At 36.0% G+C, this 26,082-nt stretch overlaps 3 protein-coding genes across 3 annotated transcripts; 2 read left to right on the top strand and 1 right to left on the bottom strand.

Annotated features, from left to right (window-relative positions):
* The first annotated feature begins 1,285 nt into the window (after positions 1 to 1,285).
* On the top strand, positions 1,286 to 2,475 carry LOC110381664 (uncharacterized). The gene has a single exon (XM_021342032.3). It carries the CDS (start codon positions 1,384 to 1,386, stop codon positions 2,458 to 2,460), a length of 1,077 nt encoding a protein of 358 aa, XP_021197707.3. The 5' UTR covers positions 1,286 to 1,383; the 3' UTR covers positions 2,461 to 2,475.
* Positions 2,476 to 4,293: 1,818 nt separating this feature from the next.
* Positions 4,294 to 9,679, bottom strand: LOC110381665 (zinc finger protein 43). The gene is made up of 2 exons (XM_064043437.1): positions 9,525 to 9,679; positions 4,294 to 8,329 (listed from the first exon to the last, which is right to left on the bottom strand). Exon 2 carries the CDS (start codon positions 8,279 to 8,281, stop codon positions 5,948 to 5,950), a length of 2,334 nt encoding a protein of 777 aa, XP_063899507.1. The 5' UTR covers positions 8,282 to 8,329; positions 9,525 to 9,679; the 3' UTR covers positions 4,294 to 5,947.
* A 5,337-nt stretch (positions 9,680 to 15,016) lies between these two features.
* On the top strand, positions 15,017 to 23,944 carry LOC110381662 (zinc finger protein 879). Its single transcript, XM_064043256.1, has 13 exons — positions 15,017 to 15,392; positions 15,885 to 16,019; positions 16,579 to 16,744; positions 17,427 to 17,582; positions 17,985 to 18,157; positions 18,699 to 18,829; positions 19,177 to 19,251; positions 19,742 to 19,877; positions 20,424 to 20,560; positions 21,105 to 21,243; positions 22,094 to 22,207; positions 22,654 to 22,851; positions 23,716 to 23,944. The coding sequence occupies exons 1-13, from the start codon at positions 15,285 to 15,287 to the stop codon at positions 23,923 to 23,925; spliced, it is 1,878 nt and encodes a 625-aa protein (XP_063899326.1). The 5' UTR covers positions 15,017 to 15,284; the 3' UTR covers positions 23,926 to 23,944.
* The last annotated feature ends 2,138 nt before the right edge of the window (positions 23,945 to 26,082 follow it).

Below are 26,082 nucleotides of genomic sequence, written 5' to 3' on the forward strand. Positions count from 1 at the left end.
ACTCGGGCTTGCTTCACTTTACAGTTGTTTTTATTTTTCAAGAAATTTTTTGTCTACCCTAGCAAAAAGGGAGCGTCGTTTTTAAGTTCTTTTATTAATAAGAAAGTAACTTCTAGTTTCCATATGAACTTTCTTATTTACGGTACCTACTACTTTAAGTCCCAAAATTTTAATACATAGGCGCCATCATCAACAAAGAATTTTTGTTTTGAGTTCTAAAATGTAACAAAAAATTTCGCGCTCGCTTCGCTCGCGCAATCAGGAGACAATCACTGGGACATGAGATGTTCCAGTGTTTTTGCATTATTCAACCAGCAATAACTTATGTACGATTGGGCTACATTTTACGTAATTTTTGCTTCGACTTGTTAACTAGAAAAAAAATATTCGCGCTCGCTTCGCTCGCGCAATCGGTAACTACATACGTCTCTGTTTTTCGTATGGGTTTGAATTGCAGTTGGAGGGCGCCGTAGAAATCTCGCCTAGGGCGCTGGTAGAGTAAAAACCGGCACTGATCGCGATTTATCTTTGTTTAATTGTTGAGGCATTCAATTCTGAAAAATCATTTTTCGCTCACGTCCGTTATAGCTTTTTGTTCACTTTGGCTTTTTATGATATGTTTACATCATGAAAACTCTAAGGAAAAAATCGCGCTCGCTTCGCTCGCGGCTTCATGTACATTTGCACTTCATTTCTGTGCATATCTTACGTGTTGACTTTGCTTTGTTAATTTACAGTGGTTTTTATTTGTTTTGTGTCCTTAGACTAAAAAAATTTCGCGCTCGCTTCGCTCGCGCTTCCTTACATATGAAATATGTCTCATGCGTTGACCGGGTCCGGACCCCCTGGACCCCCCTCCCCCTTATATATTTTTTGACAAAACCCAGTATAATATGTAGTCGTAGGGCGGCATAATCGGTTTTGCACGCGGACGACAAACAGCTAGCGGCGGGCCTGACTAGGTATACTTACTACTATACTTAAAACCGCATCAAAATCGATTCAGTGAAATGTATAGGAAATAATAGGAACCTCACTTTTTGAGCTCGGTTAAAAACGTTAGGTAGGCTCCAGTGAAAAGAATACTCATTCCTTGACCCACGGACTACAACAAAAAAATTGTTCAGATAACCAGTTCCAGCAGTAGAAAAAATGTGTTTTTGTAACAAAAGCAATCTATTGTATAGGTAGATATCCTAAAATTATATTTGTTTTTTTTTTTTATACATATTAAAAGCAATGTCTTCATCTTCATAACAATTTCAGAACGAAAGACAATCACTCATTTTATGACATTGACAGCTAACCTAACTTTGTCATATTATGTGCATTTTTGTAAACAGCAACACGTGAATATTATTTTCACGTAATTTATATTAAACAATGCCTCAATTCCACATAGACGAGGTCTGCCCAAAAGACACAGTGTACCCTTTAGTTGTAAACTTCCAAAATGGTTACGTAACACAGAAATTAAAGACCGCAGACTGTTTACTTCTTGAAGACCAAAATACTGGTAAAAGAACGGTTGCAACGGAGCTATGCGACCTCATTTATAGCGGGGAAGAAGAACAAGAAGAATTAGGTAAGACTTTCATACTGGCACGTAACAAAACGACAGGAAAAGTGCGTTTGATAGAGGCTGAAAATATTGAGCTAAAACCTTATTTCAAAAGTGATTTAGACACGACAGTGGCAGCAGAAACGAGTTACCTAGAGCTTAGCAGGAAGTTCGGCTCTAAAAAACAAAAACAAATAATGGAACATCGTGAAAAATTGAAGATCAATGTTCAAACGGTTACCGAGCAAATGCAAAATGTGACTGACAGCATAACTGAAGACCAAATGGACTTATCATCATATAACAAGTCTGATTCCGATGAGTTCTACATACCACCCATAAACAGAGACGCTGCAAAAGTCGAAGAAGTCTACGATTTAGATATGATACTGACTTCCGAACAACGTGATAAGATTTACTCGGAAATTGAAGGTTCGAAATACATGGCCGAGCTCAATCCGTTCTTAAAATCTTTAGCTACAAAAGAGCTGTCGAAAACACATACCGTATTACTAGTGTATGCACAGACGTTATTGCAACTGTACTCAACATTAATGAAAGATATAAGTAAAAAGAATTTCACAGCTTGCCCATACTCAGCGACACTCAACGATATTGTCCTTAAAAATTTCTTAAGCAACGTCAACGGTAAACGCGGTCGTTCACCACAGTTTAAAGACAAGTCTCTATGTCATGCGTTAGTTTTTATATTACTGATTAATAACTATAAGTTTAATTTTAACGACTTATGTCAAGAATTGAAGTTGACACAACGCACGGTAACATCAAAGGTTGCGTTGACGGGTGCTACGTTAGTTACAACTGGTACTAAGAAGATGGCACAGTTAAAGCTACCGTTAAGTCGTCCTGCGTTAAGAAGAAAAAGCTCTAAGTTCTAAATAAATTAGTTTATATTATAATTGTATTGTTTTATTACTAATCCTGTAAATCTGAAGAGCTTTCGCTTTTTAGGATATTTTTAAAATCTTGGACAAAAAATTGCTATCTCGCAGGATGCATCTGTGCCAAATTTCATCCAAATTGTTTCAGCCGTTTTTATGTGAAAGCTGTAAGGATGCCATATTTAATAAATAAAATCTACTTTCTCAGAGGTTCCTTCTATTAGATCTCTGCAAATTTCATCCAAATCGGTTCAGCGGTTTTTACGTGTAAGCTTTTAAAATAAACAAACAAGCTTTTAAAATTGTAGTAAGGAAGCCATAGGATCAAAAATAAAAGAAAGAATAAATTGTAAACATGATTTATTTTAATCTACGTTAACTGTTGTATTTCAAATATAAAACTGTTTTTACAAACATACAAAGTTCGTGGGAATATTAAGATATTATATTAGGCATAGTAGTTTTTGGGAGCTTTTGCGATTGTAATGTAACAACACATGAAAAGTAGCTTATGTACCTTCTCTACCAGATTACATTTAATTTGGTTCAGTAGTTTTGGCTTTCACAACCACATACAGACAGTTACTTTCGCATTTATTATAAGCTGGGTTTGTAAATAGTAAAATTAATCAGAAGTGTCTACCAACAAAAAATTAAGGTAAATAAAATGGTAAAAATTTGAAAAAAATAAAATCTAATAAAAGTAAATAAGTAGTAAATAAACAAAAATACTTTTTGATCGAATACTTATCATCAATTCAGTCCATAATCTATGTAGGTATTTTTATACAATTTCCGAACACAGGAGTGCTCTTACACTAATTTCTATATTAATATTTTTACAGGCAGCAAAATTGTGGGTGCACGGTAGAGTGCATAGCCAAGTCCTAGTGTTGATATAAAACATTGAAGTAGGTACATTTTATACAAGAAAATAATAATGTATATTCTTAAAATTAATAGGCATATAACAGGTAATATTGCAAAAAAATAACTAGAAAAAAATACATTTCATTCAATAGATTACACTAATGGCCCAGAGCCGTGTTGGCTTTCAAGGAGCAGTATTTTATTTATAAAGTTGAAAATTCAATCTCAATGTTTTTTAGCAGGGGCAGAGTATCTGCTCCCGTCCAAATCGTGAATTAAAATTTCAAGCTTATTGCTGTACTACTATTAAGTTACATTTTTGCATGGCTACCTCTCAAAATACCTTACCGTGCCTTCAAAGGGCGCTGGAAACTGCAAGATCAGATTAAAAAAAAAAAAATTCTCGAGATCTCTAGTTAAAATACAATAAAATAATTCACATATTTGCGACTAAGGCCCAAGTACACAGACAACATAAGCGTCAGTTTTCTTAAAACAACTGTCTACTTTCAATTTTCACGTTCAAATTTGAAAATAAACTGTTGTTCTAAGAAAAAAACAGACTTTTGTCGTTAACTTGGACCGTAATATGTCTCCAATTGATACAAAATTATCATACATAATTTAGAAAGATCTTACTCTAAAACAGTGGTTCTTAACCTTTTTGACATGAGGGACCACTTTAACTAAAGTTTGTCTTGCCGGGGACCACCTCATCGGTTTACCTAAATTAGCACTCATTTCTTTATTATTTAACAAAAAAAAAACTGAATTTTTGGGTCAGTTCTACTCAAAGCTAAACGCATGTCGCCAGTTGTGTAGGTAAGCAAATGCAAATAAAGAAAAAGTTGCCTATGTAGTTTCCAAATGCGCGAGCGAAGCGAACGCGAAATTTTTATCGGAGTTAAACCAAATATGACGTAAAATGTAGCCCAAACGTACTTAACTTTTTGTTGTCGACAAATGCAAAAATAAGGGTATATAGTTTCTGAATACGCGAGCGAAGCGAGAGCAAAATTTTTATCGGACTACAACCAAATATTACGTAAAATTTTGCCCAAACGTACTTAACCTTTTGTTTGCTGACAAATGCAAAAATAAGGGCATACAGTTTTTGAATACGCGAGCGAAGCGAGCGCGAAATTTTAATTATTTTTTAAGACTCAAAACCAAAATTACGTAAAATGTAGCCCAAACATTTTTATGAATGGGGGGACTAGGTACGACACACCCGATATACGTCCATGCGAAAACCCCCGCTCGCAATTATAAGTCGATAAAAATAAAGTTAGTTAACGTATAGCAACGTCGCGAAGCTAAGCTTCGCGGACCACTTGGAATGCCTCCAGGGACCACCAGTGGTCCGCGGACCACCGGTTAAGAACCACTGCTCTAAAACTTACTCAAGTATGAGATTATCAGTCAAAACTAAATGAATAAAAATTTTCTTAAACATTTCTATCTCTATAATACTAAACTAGGTATAGTACAAGTCAAACCTAATGGCGGCTGGGAACCTGCCAGCCATTATTTCATACTAATTAGATTCACAATTTTTTTACTTATAAATATTCATCCGGCTGCTTAGTTAACATACATACTATATGTATTTACACGAATTTAAGACTGACTCAATCTTACATCTACAAAAACAACCATCTCACTTGTCATACCCACCAAAGAGCATCCGAGTAGTTATTAAGTTAGTTATTTAAAAACTTCTCCGCTGCGCTTTAGTTGAGTCTAAGAGCTCTGCCTCATTAAGACGCCATGGCGACTTCGCCAGCGACGCTGGCTTGACTACTTCTGGCATCCGAAGGTCGCCAAGTAGTGGCCATGGCGTTTCGACAGTCAGTTCGTAGAAGAAATCGCATGCTGACTGGCGAACACGCTGGCGACTGAGTGAGCGAGGTGCACTTTACCATGTACATTATAGTAGCATTAGTGGCTACATCGCCAAGCAGCCAGGGTATACAGAGGCCACGTAGGGAACTGTAGCTCGTAGCCACGATTCCAATTTGCCGACGTCGCCAAATGAGTAAGGTACCATACATTTCAGTATTAACTGTTTGGATACGTAGCCGGCGACGTCCACGTTGGTGTCCTAATGAGGCAGAGCTCTAAGTTTCAGTCTTTCTACATCAGATCTCTTTCGTTGACAGATTTCTTCAATAATACTTCTATTGTATAAACAACAGTTACAAAACATTATTGCAATTTTTGGGGCATCAAACGACTCTTTTTTGAGCATGATTTTAACTGTATTTGAGAAGGTACTTAACTAAAGACAACAATCTTGATTAAAATACATTTCAAAAATAAAAAAGGAAATAAAAATATTACAAAAACTAAGAATCATTATTTTAGGCAGAAGTTAATTTGTTGTCATTTGTTTCTGGGGGCACGGCAGTGCCGCAGCCAAGTCTCGAGCAAAGCGGGCACGGCCGAGAAAAGGATGGCCTTTTCTCGAAGCGATTCGCGGCTATTCCCCCCAGTTGTATTTTTATGAAATGTACATTCGAAGATTGTTAACCTTTGGTTAAGTGTCTTCTCAAATGGATTATAATATAAGTACCACATATTTGAAGATATTTCGAAATTTCTTCAAACTAATTCAAGGCGAAGCCGGTTCCAACTTAATTTGGATCTCATTCAACTCCTCAGGAGGTTCTAACTTAATATCCGCAGTCGTACTTTCAGGTAACATATCATGTAACGCCCCGAAATTAGAAAAATCATTTTCCTCCTCACTCATTTCTGCCGTACATAACTCACTTAAAATCATTTTACTTTTGCAACCATCTGCGTTAGTAACTTTATACCTCTGAATCGCAAATTCTAAAGAATTATACGAAACATAGCAAAACTCGCATTTGAAAATCACAGAATCGGGCAAATGTTTTAATTTATTATAGATATTGAAGTAAAACTCATCATTAAAGTTTTTAACACAGTTTTCGCATTCTACTGTGAAAGTGCGCCGTCTAGACCCAAAAGTAGCAAGTTCATCCACGTCAAAATCCTCATGAAATTTCTTAATATGACGTTTCAAAGTTTTTCTAGTACTAAAATCCTTCATACAGAGAATACAGCGAGGTAAGATTTTCTGTTTAATATTAGGAACTAAGTTCACGTGACATATTTCGTTGTGGGCCTCAAATTTTTCATGTCCCTTAAAGACTAAGTTGCATTCCTCGCATTTGTAAATCTCGTCTTCGGCTAAGTGTTTAGTTTGGAGATGTATCGACAAAGCCTCGTTAGATCCGAACGAGACCGAACATAGATCACAAGGGTAAGTATTCATATTGAAAGAGTGTAGCAATTTTAGGTGGATCTTACAAGATTTCGCAGACTCAAACCGCTTATGACAAATATGGCATTGCGGAAACGTTGCAGAGTTAGGATGTTTCGTCCTCACATGTTTTCTGAGACTTCTTTTCTCTTTGAATAGCGTTTCACATTCTATACACTTGTATCTTTGCATTCCTAAATGCGTATACTCTATATGACGGCGTATATTTCTTTTAGATTTGAATTGTTTGTCACAGTATTCACAACGGGACCACGAATCGTTGTTGTGAACGATTTTAATATGAGACGCTAAATAATACTTGTTGCTGCAAATTTTTCCGCATAGTTGGCACTCTACCTCCTCATCAGTTGTATGTTTAAGTTTTATATGATGTTTTAAAGATCTGTCGCTGTAGTAAATTCTATCACAATGTTCACACTTAAAAGAGACTGAATCGTCTTCCATATTAGTCGAAGATATATTAGAATCTGCGATTTGAGCTTGAGGATGAAAAATCCTTGTATGAAATTCCAAACTGGATATATCCGTGAACAATTTATCGCAGTGACTGCATTTGTTAACGTTTGCAGGTGGTATGCAGACAGTCTTGTGTGCAGACATAGATTCTTTGCTGAAAAACTTGTTGAAACACACGTTACAAGTCGACAGAGAGTATTCCGTATCGTGATTTAGGCGCATATGGTCTTTAAGTTCGTAAACTGTTAAAAATGAACTGTGACAAAATTCGCAGTTGTAAATTGTATGATTATCAACCTTATACTGTTTTAATAAAGACTTCTTACAATACTTGTAGAACGTTTTAAACGAGTGTTCGGTTTTCACGTGCTGTCTTAAATATGGTTCTTCTAAGAAACTTTCCCCGCAAGTTTCGCAAGCGAATTCCTTCTTTATCTCAACTTCTAATTCTTGGTGATGGAATTGTATATGACTTTCGAAGTTCTCTCTACCGATTATGACCTTCATACAGAAGTTACAAGTCAATTGTTCCTGGTTATCAGTACTGTGTCTGGTTCTAGCGTGGCGTCTTAAACTCTGGTTAGATGTGTAGACTTTAGGGCATATATCACATCTAAATTCTCCTTTTTCACCGTGAAACATTTCAACATGACGTTTCAAGTTTCTGTTGTTCGTGTAAACTTTTTCACATAAGTGGCATTTTATCACATCTTTCTCTGTGGCGCTGTGAACGGATTGTATGTGAGCTATTAAAGAATGTTTTCCTCTGAAAACCTTATGGCAATCATTACAAGTTGGATACTCAATATCAGGATTATGCAACTGATTCATATGCCGTTTCAAATTTCGTTCCGTTGTAAATGTTTTTTCACATAAGCGACACTTGATAGCATACCCCAACCCTTGTAAATGGACTGTTATCATATGAGAGACTATATTCTGTTTTCTAGTGAAGATACGACCACAGAGGTCGCATTCTGGGAATGGTTGGCTGTAAGAATTATGTCCTCGGCCCAAATGTTGAAGCAACCCGGCTGGACTGCCAAAATTCTGACCACAGATCTCACATTGACAAGATGAATTGATATGACAGTTTTCTATATGTGTTTGTAAATTGTACTTTCTAGTGAAAGTTCGCGAGCAGTAGTCGCAGACGAAATCCAGTGTGTTTGTGAACATTTTGTTGCCTTTTTTGGGTGCGTTGGTTAAGTTGACATGATGGATAACCTGGAAGCAAGATTAGAGAGTGTTAGATTATTTAATTAAGCATAAATATTAGCATATTATATTTGAATATTGTATACAGGAGTAATTGGCTTTCAGATTTATGAACTGTATGTTAACTGTTGTTTGTCTTGATTGTCTTAACCTGTAGTCTGTCACTGTACTTATTCAATAAATAAATTAATATGTGCTAGCTTCCACAAGTGGTTTTAAAATAAAACCAGCTTTCCCAAGGTTTCACCGGCATCCCATGGGAGCTTCTGCCCGAAACTGGATAAAATATAGCCTATGTTACTCATAGACTATAGAGAGTGTAGCTTTCTACAAAAAAAAACCTTAATTTTATTAGTAAAAACTCATTGAACTTGGCTATTTTTTACACAGTCTTTTTTTACTTTAATTATGAATTGCATCCTGATTGGGTTGCCTAATCGCCGAATTTACAGAAATGTTTCTTTTTTTAATCAAAAAGCTTCATTATTTAATTTTGTGAGTAATAATATTTTACTTTTTTTTTATCCAGGTACAGGTAGTAGTATCCTGAAGATATGGGTGAAACCATAGTCAGCAGTTAATACAAATAGACAAAGCTGATAAGTTGCTATGAAAATTATAGTAAAAAAAAATCTAAAAGTTTTTTAATGGCTATATTTATTTATTTATTTGTTTACGTCAGGCAACTAGGGCCCATAGAAAATAGATAGCCTATGGATTATCGTTATTATTGCCTTGTTGGTCTAACAGTTGCAAAGGGCAACAGCTGTGCACGAGGTCTCGGGTTTGATTCCCAAGTTAAACTGAAATTGCTTTGAGGGTTTGAAACACATTCACATTTGAGAAAACTCTAACACTGGTGCTAGTTAAGTGATTAAAACCTGCAGCTCACTTGATATCGAGATCTTAATTATTATACTACAGCTGGACAATGGTCTCCTTTCACAAAGCGATGGAAAATTAATGTAATAAATTACACAATATTCGTCCTTTCACAACATTACAACTTAATTTATATTTAAGCTGTTTTTTTTGTCATCAAACCCAGTACTGTTAAAATATCACACAATTACCTAATTCATAGGCATTTAGGCAGTATATCTATAGCTGATATTCCACAAAATATAAGAAAAAGAACACTTGGACTTTCGTTGGCTGAGCCCATCCCTCGAAAATACGAAAATATAAATGAAAATAAGCTTACTTGCTGTCTGCTAGTATTCCTCACTTGTTAGTAAATAACACTTGTAGTCAATCGTTTATTTAGTTAACAATAAACACTGATATATGCAGAAATAAATCCAAATATAAAAATTGATGCTAAATACAACAGGAAATAATTTTTTTGTTGCATTCTCGTTCTGTCAACAGTGGTACTACCGGTCACTACCGGAAGAAGAAACACTCGCCGTTCTCGATTCGACAAAAGATACATTTATATTTTTTTAATCGATTCCCAATTTAAAAGCCTCGTTTAAAGGCACTAATTGTGTACAAAGTGTTAGGAATTTATAGTCTATGACATTTAAAATTGTAGGGTTTGTTGGTCTATGAAAAAGAATGACTGTGGTGTGATTTGTCATGATGTAAAAACCAGTGAGAACAATGTTATAATTCCTAACAAAATGTGATTGTATTTCTTTAACTATTAATAAAGACTTTCAAGAATACCAGAAGTTTGAATACCTACAATAGGTTATGGGCCCAGAACGCCCGAGAAGAAAAAATTAAAAACCGGGATTGGGTAATGAAAAACCCAACATGAAAAACAAGTGAAAAAAACTAAAAAACAGTAATAACAAGGAAGAAAATAAAAAACGGTGAAAAACTAAAAAATGGAAAAACCTGAGATAATACAGATAGAAAAATTAAAAGATGCGGAAACATTTTTATTGTGGAAATTTGAATTCAATATACACTTAAAAGCGGCAAATCTTGCAAAAACAATTGCACAAATAAAAGAAGATGACAAGAAAAGTGACTTCAGTATCAAAGATGCTCAGGTGCAAAGAATTATCATAAGCAGTATTGATAAGAAACTAAAAGGTCACATAATTAATTGCAACAGTGCACGTGAAATGTACGTAAAATTATGTGAAATATTCTGAAGGTTCTGAGCAAAGAAACAAAGATGCCCTATTACAAGAGTTTTTCACATATAAGAAACAGGACAGTCAATCGCTTTCCCAATTAATAAGCGAAATAGAAAATTTACAATTTCGTATAAATCAGCTAGGAACAAAAATAGATGATGAAATGGTCATATCAAAATATTAAGCTGTTTACCAAATAATTTAAACTATTTTATAACTTCTTGGGAATGCATGGCAGACGATAAAAACCCTTCAAAATTTAACAAACAGACTTCTGGCTGAAGAAAATCGAATGTTGAAAGCAAAAGAAAGTGACAAGCAGCTAGCATTTCAAGCTACATCTTCATCTACATCTAAGAAAAAGTTTAATACAATAAAATGTTTCAAATGTAACAAAACAGGGCACATGAAGAAAGACTGTAGAGCCTGTAGTATCTGCAAAAGGGACAACCATGAAGATAAAGACTGTAAGTTTAAAATAAACAGTGCTCAATCTGTAAAAATTTAATCACAAAGAAGAAAATTGTTTTTCAAAAATAAGAATAAGAATGAGAATGAAGAAAAAGTAACAAAAGAATAGAAAAGGCATTTTTACAAACGGTGAAATAGAAGAACCAAAACAGAAAGAATTTGTTGTAGATTCTGGGTGTACACACATGACCAAAAATTTAGACATACTAAAATTTTTTGAATGTAAACCATCATCTGTTTTGACTGCAAATGAAGAAACAATAGAGGTGAAAGGGACTGGTAAAGTCATTGGCAATAAATGTACTCTTAATAATACCCTGCTTGTTCCTGACTTATCACAAAATTTATTATCGGTTAATGCAGTTACAAACAATCAAGGAGTGGTTATATTTACCAAAGATAATGTAAAAATATATAAGGAGTCAGAATTAATATTAACAGGAAAAAAAGAAAACGGTTTATATAAAATTAATTTGGATGATAATAATATGCAAGAAAAAACACTGTTAATGAAAGAAAATGGCACTGCCTTAGAATGGCATCAAAGACTTGGACATCCAGGAAAGAAAATACTAGATATATTACCAGATGTGGCAGATGGAATAAAAATAAATGGATTAAGGCAAATAGACGAATGTGAAATCTGTACACAAGCTAAACAAACAAGACTCCCATTTAACACAGTAAGAAACAGAGCCAGTAGACCACTTCAATTATTACATACTGATGTATGTGGACCGTTCGAAAACAAAACTTATGATGGCTATAGTTATGTTTTAACCGTCATGGATGATTATACTCATTTTACAAAAATATACTTGCTTAAATATAAAAATGAAGTTAAAGAAAATTTAAAACATTATATAGAAGAAACAGAAAGAGAGAGAACAGAAAAGGTATCTACCATAAGATGCGATAATGGAGGTGAATACACAAGCAATGATTTTAAAAATGGTGTACTGAAAAGGGAATAAAACTAGATTATACAGTACCATATTCACCACAACTAAATGGTAAAGCAGAAAGACTAAATCGAACCTTATTAGATAAAACCAGAGCATTACTATTTGATTCAGGGTTAGATAAAGAAATGTGGGGTGAAGCTGTATACTGTTCTACTTATATTATAAATAGATTACCAAGTGAATCTTTGAAGAATAAGACACCTTATGAGATGTGGCATGGTAAAAGGCCTAATATATCTAATATATGCAAGTTTGGTTCAATAGTATATGCTAAACAATTACATTCAAATATTAAGAAACTAGATCCAAGAAGCAAAAAGTTAATCATGATTGGATATACTAATAATGGATATAGATTGTGGAATAAAGAAGAAAGAAGAATTGAAATAGCAAGGGATATTGTTATAATTAATAATAATAAGAAAATTGGAGAAAAGTATGAAGAAACAGGAAGTTCGGTGATAACAGAAATAATACCAGGTAATAATGAAGAAGAAATAAATCAAGAAGAAGAAAGTGATGACAGTTATTATGAAATAGAAGAGTTAGAACAACAAAGGAATGTAATAGAAGACAACATCAGATATTATTGATGAAGTAGAAAATGATGAAAATAAAGAAAGTAATACTGCAGAGATAGAAACTATAGAAACTATAAATACAAAACGACAACGGAAAAAACCAGCTTACCTGCAAGATTATGTATTACTTACGTATGATGAAGTCATGAAGTCTGCTGAAAAGAATAATTGGGAGAAGGCCATAAATTCGGAGAAGGAATCATTGGAAAGTAACAATACATGGGAAATAGTTGATATAGGAAGAGCAAAAGGACACAAGATATTGTCAAGTAAATGGGTATTTTGTGTAAAAGAAAATGGTACTTACAAAGCAAGACTTGTAGCGAGAGGCTTCGAACAGCAAAGCATTGACTATCAAGAAATATATAGTCCAGTAGTAAGTCAATCAGCAATAAAATCATTAATAGCAATTGCTGCTTCAAAGGAATATGAAATGATAACTTTGATGTGAAAACAGCATTTTTGTATGGCGAGTTAAAGGAAGACATATTTATGTATATTCCTGAAGGATATGAAAGACAGCCTAATAAAATTTGTCGTTTAAAGAAAGGACTATATGGGCTAAAACAGGCACCAATGACATGGAATAAAAGATTTACAGAAACTTTAAGGAAACTTGGACTGAGAGCTACAAAGTCAGATCAGTGTGTGTTTTTTAACGAAGACAAAACTATAATATTGGCTATATATGTTGATGACGGTTTGGCCATATCAAAAGACAAGGAAAAGTTATTACAGATCTTGCATCAATTGGAAAAAGAATTTATCTTAAAACATATGAACAACCTCAAAACTATATAGGTTTTGAAATAAAAGATCAGAACAAGGCATTTTGTTGCATCAGCAGAATTATACAGAAAAATTACTTAGAAAATATAATATGTATGATTCCAAAGCTGCAGATACTCCATGCATTGTGGGAAAGGAAAATGAATCTAAGATGGCTACGTCAGATTTTTCATACAGAGAACTAGTTGGTGGATTATTGTACTTGTCAACCAGGTCAAGACCAGATATCAGTCAAGCTGTGAATGAAGCAAGTAAAAAGGTAGAAAATCCATCAAGGCAAGACATATTAGCAGTAAAGAAGGTGTTGAAGTACTTGAATGGAACGAGAGATAAAGGGATTTTGTATAATGCTGGGAAAGATATTACAAGATTGCATGCATATTGTGACTCAGATTATGCAGGTTGTACAGAGACCAGACGAAGTACAACAGGGTTCATAATAATGTTGGCAGGTGGACCTATAGCTTGGTGCTCCAAAAGACAGCCGATAGTAAGTCTATCGTCAACTGAAGCTGAATATATAGCAGCAGCAGATTGCGTTAAAGAGTGTTTATACTTAAAGACTTTTATAAGTGAATTAATTGGTAGCAGTATTAAGATTAGTTTGAATATTGATAACCAGAGTGCTATCCAATTGATAAAAACAGGTTCATTCAGCAAGAGATCTAAACATATAGATGTGAGATTTTATTTTATACACGAAAATTATAAGAAAGGATATTTAGATATTATATATTGTCCTACAAATTATCAGATAGCGGATATGTTGACGAAACCACTATATAAAGAAAAATTTAAATTTCATTGCGATAAAGTTGTTGTGTAAATTGAGAGTTATAATTAGAAGTGTTTAAGTTAATGTTTTGAAAACTTGTTTAAGTTAATGTTTTGAAAACTGATGGTGTTTCTGAAGTAATTATAAGGTATTTTTAATTTATGTTCATATATTAAAAATAGGAGAAGGTGTTAGGAATTTATAGTCTATGACATTTAAAAATGTAGGGTTTGTTGGTCTATGAAAAAGAATGACTGTGGTGTGATTTGTCATGATGTAAAAACCAGTGAGAACAATGTTATAATTCCTAACAAAATGTGATTGTATTTCTTTAACTATTAATAAAGACTTTCAAGAATACCAGAAGTTTGAATACCTACAATACAAAGTTTACCATTAATAAGAAATGTTTTAAGATTTTGGAGACCTTATAATAAATTGTGTAAAACAATATACAAGTGAAAGTAGATATGGTAAGAAAGAATGTTACATGTGAGATGACGGCAGATAGAAGCGTATGGAAGAAGAAAACATGCTGCGCCGACCCCAAATAAAATTGGGATAAGGGCAGGAGGATGATGAGGATGATGAATATACAAGTGAAAATTTGGTGAGAAGTGAGAACTACAAATACAGATTTCATAGTAGCACTGTAGACAGTGACAGCTCGTCGGACGCCATAAACTTCTGCGTTCAAAATTAAGTGTCTTGGAAATTCTATTCAGTCATCTTATAATAACTTTATAGTTAAGATTAAAATGGCTTTTCAGTTTATATAAAATAAATTATACTGACCAGTATACAATGTAAAATATAATTAAGATTTATCAATGATTTTCGCCAAGTTTCTTTGTATTATTTCATTCATTTCTTGTGAACGCGGCAGTAATGCATTGATGTTTGATTTGAAATGTCAAAATAAAAATGTTTGGGTTCGCGTACAAGGCATTTTTTAATTAAAATATATTTACTTGATATAATAATACAATTATACTTTTTGGATTAATTTCTAATAGATTATGCACTGTCTATTGCGGAAATATATAAATATTAACGCTATACTTAAGTTTTCATACATACTAGACTGCCGATAGAATTGTTTTTATCACATTTTAATTTTTTATATAATTTACTATATATTAACTACTCTGAACATTTATTTAGTGTGGTACACAGTTATTTTTAATCGGCAGATATATCTGCAACAGTGTTTATGTCATAATGTCATGAGTTAAAAATATATAAAATACTTAAAGTTTTATTCAAGAAAAGTGGTTATAAACTAAGAAAATGGAGAAATTATCAATCTGTAGAATATGTTTAGTAGATAATGTGAGAACGCACGTAGTAACAAATAGGCACCTACAAGAAATATATGAGAAACTCACTAACATTGCGGTAAGTACACCTAATTTTGTAAATTATTTAAACTAATGTAATAAATGCGAAAGTAACGCTATCTGTTTGTCGCTCTTTCATCAAACTATTTGTGTACCAAATTAAATTTAAATTGGTTCAGCAGTTTTGAAACCTTGTAAGCTTCAAACAAAAAAAATCTCTATAATATAACTTATCATTTTCTCGTGGTTTTACCCGGTGTTCCATGAGAATTACTGAATGTACCAGGATAAAGCATAGCCTATATTACTCGGGAAGAGTGTAGCTTTCCAGCAATGGAAGAATATTTCATGTATAGATAAAGATGCTTTTCAAATATAAGGCATTACCTTAAATATAAATATATTATTCTCTAATTAGCAGCATTCAAAAGGTTAAACTATCTTTTTACACATAATTTTAAAAGTAAACAGCTCAAAAAAACTTTTAACTCTTTTTATCTGACTACCCTAAAAACAGAAGTTCTCAATTTCATGTTTTTTTCATTTCCAGTTCATAACAATAGATAGAAGACCAATCCTAGCATGTGTGTTCTGCTACTCCAAGTTGAAACAATGCTATATCTTCATGAAGAAGTGTTTGAAAGCCGAGGATGTGTTCCGACAGATCTTGAGCGAGGATTATGAGGTAAGAGAGCTGGTAATCATGGATAGAAGGAGGCCTTTATAATATTCTGATATTAAGATATATTCCTGCCAATACATATATTGATTTCTGACACTTATGCAAATATTAGGCATTTAAATAAAACAACTTTATGGAAAACGAAAAGGTAGTTTTATATAAATATGACTGCCATTTTTCATCAAAATTTCAAATCCAGTAATTTATAAGTGAAAGAGTAACAAACATACTTGCATCCTTTCTTATTTATTGTATGGTTAGGAAGTGTAAATGACTCTTTCAAGCAAAAACGACTGACCAGTAGGTACCAAGTAAATTACTCTTGTTTGTGTGTTTCTACATTTTCAGAGGAAAATTAAAAAAAAAAACATGTGCATCCAGTAAATATAACCTATCGCCTATCAATAAATGGGCTGTTTAACACCAAAATAGTCTTTCAAAGACCAGCAATGCCTAATAAACATGAGCTTATTTAAATAAAGATACAATTTCTTCCCCACAATATTAAGTAAACATCCCCATTTAACCAAAAAACTTCATCTTTTAAACTACTTTTTTTCAGCAGAAGCAACCAAAACACCAAGACATAGTACTACCCAATGGCTTAGTACAAACAGCTATACAGTACATGAACGTAGTAGACAGTGAACCAGTTAACAATGAAATTAAAGAAGAACCTGTACCTGAGAAGCAAATGGATGTTCAGTTGAAGATTGAACATATAGATGGTATGTATAGTAACGGCTGACCACGTTGGGTAACATTGACTACATAAGGTAACACTGACCACATTCAGCAACACTGACTAGTTAGGGTAACGCTGACCACATTAGGTAACATTGACTACATAGGGTAAGCCTGACCACATTAGGTAACATTGACTATATAGGGTAACGCTGACCATATTTAGTATCATTGACTACTTAGGGTAACGCTGACCACATAAGGTAAAATTTACTACATAGGGTAACGCTGACTACATTAGGTAACATTGACTACAGAAGGTAACGCTGACCACATTAGGTAATACTGACCACATTGTGTATATAGTTATCGGCACGAATCTTGAGCTCTGACTACATCTGCGCAGAAGTGATTTATTAGCAAAGAACCAATCCCGAGTGACGGCTATGACGCGATGCACTGCGGGCCAATCACCTCTTTAGCCCGCCCCGCGCCTCACTTCATACCACAAAAGGGACCCAATAAATTACTTCTGCGCTGGTGAAGGTCAGAGCTCAAGATTCGTGCAGATAACTATAACCCTGACTAGTGATAATCTTGACCATATTAAGGTACATTGAAAAGGTTTCTTTTACAAAGCTACACTATGACAGGCTGTATTTTATTCAAGCACAGGAATTTGTTTCATCCATATACGTAATTTAATCCTAATTCTAATGATTTCAGGCCAAGATCAAGAAAACCTAGACAACTACCAAGATTTAGAAGACACACAACAATTGTTTTCTGACTCTGATGATGAAGTACCGTTAATAAAGTTAAAATCTGAAACTGTAGAACTACCAAAAGGTGTTAGAACGAAAAAAGTTAGGCGTAATAAAGGTTTGTAGATATCACATTAACGTCAAGGGCGTCCAATGCCGAGTTCGACCATGGCGGCTGATCTTATACAAGGAGATCAGCCAGCTGCGCAGGACATATTATTGTGCAGGCACATTTGCTTGGACTGCGGTGCACTCACTATTCCTTCACTCTCTTAGCGCGATGGGACGACAATCCATATTTTTAATATTTTGTATATCTGTGTATTTTACAACGGTTCTTCAAACCATACCTACATACTTAATTGTGTTGCTAGGGAGTTTATTCCACCACTTCTTCTTCCCAGTAAAAACACACGAGGAAGTGGTGAACGGCGAGCATTTTGGGGGCCGTCTTTTGTAAATTCGTGTGCTGATCTTCAGCCTACTTTGGATAAATGACTTTTTATCATAATTTTTTCAGTACAAAAATCCGACAGCACCGTAATATATTTGACCATGGAACAACAAAAGGAGGCTTTGCTCGCCCGCTCGCAATCATGTAACTACACGCAGGCCGCTTACAAGTGCGCCGCGTGTTATAAAGGATTTGTCGATACACACGCTTATGAAAAACATAAGATTAAGCATCATGAGGTTAGTAGCAATAGCAATTAATAAAAAACTTTTTTATATCTGTTCCTTTCTCCCTCTCTATCTCTCTCTCTCCCACTCACCCACTCTCTCTCTCTTTCTCCCTCTACCCCTACCTCTGTCCTCCTCGCCCCATCAATCCCTTTCTCTCTCACGCCCCAATCTCCCCCTCATTCTCTTCCTATCTTTCGCATTTTATCTCCCTCTCTACCTCTATATCTATATCTCACACACTCACTTTCTCTGTGATCAAAGCATATTGGGTTGCCCCGGTTGAGACGATACAAACAGTTGGGAAAGGGCTTGGCAGATGATGATTTATATTTGTTATTATCTATATCTATCTATGTATATAAAAATGAAGTTTCCGTTGTACTACATAACATGAAAACGGCTTGACCGATTTGGCTGAAAATTAGAGAGGAGCTAACTTAGACCCGGGAGAAGGTTTTAGGATACTTTTTGTCATCATCTGGCTACGGGACGCGGGTGAAACCGCGGGCGAAAGCTAGTTTGTTATAATATTAGTGCGATTTGGTTTCAGAGTTCAGGCCCCCACGTGTGCGATATTTGTCACATGCGCTATCGCTCCGTGCGACTATTACGCACGCACGCGAACAACTCGCATGCGAGGATATACAAGTGTAATAAGTGCGGGTATCTGTCGCATACCAGGTAAGTGACTACACGGCTAGCCATTTCCTTGAAACTAAATTGCTATACTCCATTTGATGAGGCACTTAAGTGACGATAAACAACCTTGATCTGCCCTGTTTACACAAATACATATTAAACAAATTAACTAGTGCTTAAAATAATGATGACATTTATTGAATGACTTTTTGATATATTTAGGTACAAAGATATTTATTTTAAATCGTAAAACGGGAGCCTAATGTGGGCTTCGATTTCGATTCCGTGCAACTCGCGCTTGGCCTGTTTTTTTTTAATTCTTGGTTTAGTTCTAAAAAGCACAAAGTAAAAAAGTGGTGTACTATATATTTTCAAATTATTGTTTTCAGTAATCAAGCAGTGATTCATGAGAAATGGCACAACGGACATATGTACGAATGTCGGTTATGCAGTCACAAGTTCAGGTAAGTCTATTCTAATCCATATTAATATTATAATGTTTGTTTGTAATGTATAAATTACAAATATTTCACTGCTAGAAAGCTACATAATCTGCGAGTAACGTAGGCTATATTTTATCCCGATACTGGCAGTAATTCCCACGGGACGCGGGTGAAACCGCGGAAAAATGACTAAGTATACTAATATTTTAAGAAGCTGAAGAGTTTATTTGAGCGCGACATCCCAGAAACTACTGGACCGATTTATTATTCTTTTAGTCTTAGCTAACTAATTTGGGGAATGTTTAAGGGTACTTTTATCCGGTTGAGCAAAGTATTTTGCCACAGTAGAAGGGTAGACTATGTTGGGTAATACTGAGTATATTGATGTTATTAACGTAAGATTACATTAGGTAAAACATATTTAATAAAAGTTCTAATTAGGGACCTGCGCTAGTTTTCAATATTATCTCTATTTCTATGTAAAAATCCCTATTATTCTCCATTCGCACAGAAAGCCGACTTCGTATTTATCTCACGTGCGCAAACGACATCCTACTGAGCATGTCTGTGACGTGTGCGGGGAAAGCTATGTCGGCAAACATGGACTACAGATGCATAAGATGAAAACACATTTTAATGGTGAAAAGGTAAGTTATTTTATTGTTTGTCTAGCTAGCCTTTTCGCAAGTAAGAACGTGCTTGAAACTGCATGAACACTCTTTCTTAAAAGAAAGTGCAATTATTTACAATAGTTTTCTATCTATTTCTGAGAAAATTATACAATGCAGATTAGATAATTCATCATCCCCCGAGCCTTTTTTCCAACTATGTTGGGGTCGGCTTCCAGTCTAACAGCTGAGGATTCAGCTGAGTACCAGTGCTTTACAAGGAGCGACTGACTATTTGGCCCCCCTCAACCCAGTTACCCGGGCAAACCGATACCCCATGGTTAGACTGGCGTTAGACTTACTTTCTTCTGACTACCCGTAACGACTGCCAAGGATGTTCAATGACAGCCGGGACCTACAATGAAACTCTATTTACTCTTTAAAGCTAAACTACTACTGGATGCATTTTAGTAAAACCTGGCAATAACTGAACTCATAAATATCCATGTGCTCGAAGTAATTCCCATAAAATGCGGGTGAAATGCGTACCAAATCTACTACTACATATTTTTCATCCACTTTCAGATGACACCACCAAATGAAACCGAAGAGCCCGCTGCGAACAGATTCTGTGCAGAATGTAACATACAGTTCTACAGCATGGATGCCTGGAAACGACATATATTGAGCTCCATTAAACATACGCTTAAGACTGAGGAGAGGTAAGTTCTGAATGAAACAGTGACAATATTGGGTAACATTGACTGTAAGGATAACATTGACTACGTTGGATAACATTGACTACGTTGGATAACAGTGACTTTAACTCACATGTCAGAGAAAAGAAAAAAGGCCTTGCGTAAAACTGCAAAAAATTACATATTTATGTATTATTAATTTTACTTTTTGCACAATTTACAACGGCGAATTAACGCCTCAGTCGTTCTCTACCAGTCTGTATTCTATATATTTTTTGCGCCCTAACAGGGTAATGCGCACCTAAGAAAAGGGATGCATTTTTGTAACTGTATATATTTTGCAATAAACAAATAAAGTCGACCTTGGCTGTTGGTGAAATAGAAGTAGTAGGTGCAACACTGTTAAACTTATATGGTCTTACTACAAAAACTTAAACATGTGTCGAACATTTGTCTAAGAAAAGTGTGGCCTCATTTCAACGTCGTAATCTGTAATTTTTTTAGACAAGTGCTAATTGACGTTTAAAAGTTTTTGTGTTAAGACGGATGTTCATTTCTTTCCCCACAGCACACAATGCTCAATATGTTCTTGGAGGTGCACTGGCACCAAGTCTCTGTCGACACATATGAAGGAACACGCGAAAGCTTTGCGCGTCTCTACAAAACCTCCCGCTATTGTTAAAGAACGGAATTTGAGGTGTTTACAGGTTAGTAAATGACGATTGGTTGACGATTTCTTGCAGCTGAAGGTGTAAAACTGTGTCCAAAGTATCGCCAAATTAAAGTGTTTTGGTACACAAACTTTCAGCAATTACCGACTGCTTGACGATTTCCCTTAAAAGAAAAGTGCCTTTTAGAAGGCGGTAGTGTCGTTTAGCGAAATATTTTTAAGCTTTTCAATACAAGCTGTAACAAATACCGTAAACTGTCAATAACGTGACCACGGTAAGATTTATTGCATTCATCTAGTTTCCATACCAATAAACAGGGAATATTTTTTGTTTGTCTGTACCCTAAAGGCTTCGAAACTGACTTGAACTTAATTGTCCCATGATGAATAAAAAAAAAAGGAAGTCGTGGTGGCCTAGTGGGCAAAGAACCAACCTCTCGAGTATGAGGGCGCGGTTTCAATTCCAGGTCAGGCAAGTACCAATGCAACTTTTCTAAGTTTGTATGTACTTTCTAAGTATATCTTAGACGCCAATGACTGTGTTTCGGATGGCACGTTAAACTGTAGGTCCCGGCTGTCATTGAACATCCTTGGCAGTCGTTACGGGTAGTCAGAAGCCAGTAAGTCTGACACCAGTCTAACCAAGGGGTATTGGGTTGCCCGGGTAACTGGGTTGAGGGGGTCAGATAGGGCAGTCGCTCCTTGTAAAGCACTGGTACTCAGCTACATCCGGTTAGACTGGAAGCCGACCCCAACGTAGTTTGGGAAAAAGGCTTGGAGGATTATGAATAAAAAAAAAACTACAGAACCGATATGAAAAAATATTTCACTGTAGGGAAACTATCAAGCTACACTAGGTTATCATGTCCCAATTCCTCTTATTTCAGTGTGGCGCCAACTTCGTGACGAGATCTAAACTACAGGCTCACGTGAACAGCATACATTTGGGTCTCAAATATAATAAGAATATCGTCTGTGAAGTATGTGGGAAGAAGTGTACGGTAAGTCGTGATTTATTTAATGCGGTTAAGCAATGGCTAAGGTCAGGTTTTAGATGGGTGATCGTTTTTGAGCCTGAAAGTAATTTTGATATTTTTTGGCATTCTAAGCCGATGCCTTTTACATACAGGCAAAAGTGTTTATTGTTGTATCTCTGTACAATCATAACTCTCTATGGCCTCTATGGGAATCATGGATTTGATTTTCATTGAAAGCTAGGCTAATGATATACTTTTTGAGTATGTATTTTTTCAACTAAGTAATTTCATTAAACGTCAATCTCTAATGATCAAAGGGTAGTTTAAATAAATAAAAAAAATACATCTATCTATTCAAAAATTTTCCCATATCAAAACTGAAACGACAAGAACTATCACCTATTTTGTCACTTTTCAGTTTGGTATGTTATTTCCTTATAACTATTAACTTAAACATACTTCCTCCACAGTCAAACGCAACCCTAAAGTACCACCAACGCACCCACACAGGCGAGAAACCATACACCTGCACGACTTGCAACAAACAGTTCGCGGACAGCAACCAGCTGCGCATACACACTCGCACTCACACAGGCGAGAGGCCTTACGTGTGTGCTGTCTGCGGCAAGCGGTTCAGCCAGAAGCCCGCGCTTAATAGACATTATAGGGTAAGTGGGTAACTGGGAGTGTGTTGGGTAACAGTGACTTCGTTGGGTAACACTGACTTCAAGGGTAACAGTGACTGTGTTAGGTAACACTGGCTGTGTTGGGTAACACTGACTGTGTTGGGTAACAGTGGCTGTGTTGGGTAACGGTGACTATGTTAGGTAATACTGACTTCAAGGGTAACAGCGACTTCATTGTGTAACTAGGTTTCGCCCGCGGTTTCACTCGCGTCCTGTAGACAATAGTAGGATGGTGACAAAAACTTGTAACAAACAGTTCGCTAACAGCAACCAGCTGCGCATACACACTCGCACTCACACTGGCGAGAGGCCTTACGTGTGTGCTGTCTGCGGCAAGCGATTCAGCCAGAAGCCCGCGCTTAATAGACATTATAGGGTGAGTGGGTAACACTGACTGTGTTGGGTAACAGTGACTGTGTTGGGTAACACTGACTGCAGTGGGTAACACTGACTTCAGAATAACAGCGACTTTACTAGGTAACAGTAACTAAGTAAGGTAACAATGACTGCTGTGACTATAATAGTTAACACTGACCACATTTGGTAACACTGGCTGAAAGGTAACAGTGACATAATTGATTTGTTGACTCCTGAAAACTGTAAATACTTTTAATTTAACTTTCTAACTGGTCCCAATATTATATCCTTGTGCCGATTTGTTTACTAAAGATATAAATTTGACATTACTTGTCAAAATTCTATCTCTGGTACGCAAAAACAACAGATAGTTAGCATATATCGACAGTCTATAACTTCAAAATCTTTTGTCAAATTCTATCTCTCCGCAAAACAACAGATAGTTAGCATATAGAGAACAGTCTATAACTTCAACATTTTTGTCCACAGGTACACACAGGAGTTAAACCGTATTCCTGCCAATACTGTTCTAGAAATTTCAGCCAATCAAACTCTTTGAAGCTGCACGTTAAAGCGGTACACTTAAAACAGCCCGCCAATAGTAGACGGAAAAACAAAATGGCGGCCCAGGATAGTAAGACGGAGAAGAATGAAGAGAATGCGGCTTCTGTCGATGCTGTTAAAGTTTTTGAGAGATAAATAAAGTAATGGCGTCATAGCAGTGTTTATATATTCTTTTGTAAACGGTGGTGAAGCTACGCACTAACTTTCGTATGGTTTTCGGCATGAATCTTGAGTGCTGACCTTCATCTGCGCAGAAGTGATTTATTTGCAAAGAACCAATCCCGAGTGACGGCGATGACGCGATGTGCTGCGGGCCAATCACCGCCTTACCCCGCCCCCGCGCCTTTCTTCATACCACAAAAGGGACCCAATAAATTTTTTTTTTGGAACCCGCCCATTTTTTTGTAAACCCAAAAATCGTTGAAAGATGTGTCAAGGAACCCGAACGCCTCGTTGGTTCACTAGTAACTGATCGTTTTGGTTAGGTGCACCGTACGTCTTGATATAGAAAAAGGCGCCGGACCTACCTACCTCATGGCATTTTTTTTAACGACGTCAAAAAATCATCAAATGACCCCTCTCGCTGTGGGTTACGCGCGGTGAGGGAGTGTCAAGGTGCGTACGGATAGCGCGTTCCTGTGTTACGCGTAGTTGGGAAACACTGTCCACGCGTACATTGGATACGCGTACAGCTCCTGTACGGACCGCCGCGAACCTGTACGCGAGGTCAATCGATCCAAAGCGCTCCGCGAGCCCCAGTCATTCGCCATGACTCCGACAAACTTAGCGGTTGCGTGCACCACCACTGCTGCGGCGTTAGTCATTATTGAACACATTTTAAATAAAAAAAAGAGAAACAAACGGAAACCTAGATACAGTGTGGAAATAGGCTAATGGAAGATATAAATTATGAAGAAAGTGGGGACAAAAATTTTGTGAGAATGAGTTTGCAAGATTTTGAAATAATTCTTGAAAAGGTTGAACCTGAAATAAAAAAAAATGAATTATTGAAACTCGAAGAACACGCGTGTTTATTCATTTTGCCGTCCAAATATAGCGTAGCCGGCCGCGTGCGTCCTCTTTGACGCGCGACCAAAAACCGACTGACGGTGGCTCGCGCTGCGAGTTGGCTCGCGCGGTACGCGTACCCCAAGAGTGAACGCGTAGCTGCAGGTATGGACTAGGCGTTCCGGATACGCGTAAACTGAGTACGCGTACCAGGGTACGCGCAATCCGTACGCACCTTCAGACTCTTACTGACTAAACACCGTCGTGTTCCGTCGTAGGCCTTTTATGTACAAGGGCCGCGGTAATGAGCGCGAACAATCCCGCAGGGACCTGCCTACTGGCATCTCCGTTTGTCTTTTCTTCCTCCGTTACCGACGGACCCTTGCATAGAGTGATGTTATTTTTGTATTCATTAAGTACATTGAATAATTAGTCGATTTCTCAAAGGTATTATTTAGGTATGTACAGATTTATTTAATGAAAATTAATATTTTATACAAAATAATCAATAAATATTTTAAATGAGTACGATGTTTTGTTTTATTTATTGAAATTTTAGTAAGAATGTTAACCTATCTTGCTTTAATAACGCAAGATAGAAGCTGAAACGAAAGTACAGTCAACTTCAGGTCAGTGGTAACAGTTTTATAGGAAAATCGTCCTTATTACTATTGAGTTAAGGTGCATGACAGTTACCACTGATGTGCCGTCTACCGTACATACATTTTAACAAAAAAAACTGTTTTTTTTTTTTCACGGCAACCTCCCGTTGTATAATCGTGTGAATTGTACTTTTTGTATTTTTTCTTTAACTTCCAATATCCAACTGCCTAGAACCCCGGTCATTACAAATAGTTCCGAAAGAACGCACGTAATTATTCCAAACACAGCTAGCATGTGAGGCTCTATCGTCAGATCCGGGCCCCGATTCTCCTAAGTTAATAATGTCAAAATCGAATAGAAATCGAATCGGAATATGATCGTAATAGCAGTTTTAACCATATCCGGCATTCTGCTACTAATAAAAGACCAATCGTATTCGATTGACATTTGATTGGTGTGCGATTGGTCTGCTATTTTGATTTTGTCTATACGGTAGTTTGCTGTACAATCATTTTGCAATCGTAAATCATTTGCAGACAAAATGATTCATTATTGAATGACAGAAAAGGATAAAAACGTTTATTTCAAAGAAAAAATAGCGGAATGCCACATACGCTTCAATCGTAATCGACTCGGGATTGGATCTCAGTCGAATCGAGTCGAACGTCAATCGAATGGCGC

Source organism: Helicoverpa armigera, chromosome 31 (genome assembly GCF_030705265.1).
Source record: "Helicoverpa armigera isolate CAAS_96S chromosome 31, ASM3070526v1, whole genome shotgun sequence".
In the NCBI taxonomy this organism is placed as follows: Eukaryota; Metazoa; Arthropoda; class Insecta; order Lepidoptera; family Noctuidae; genus Helicoverpa; species Helicoverpa armigera.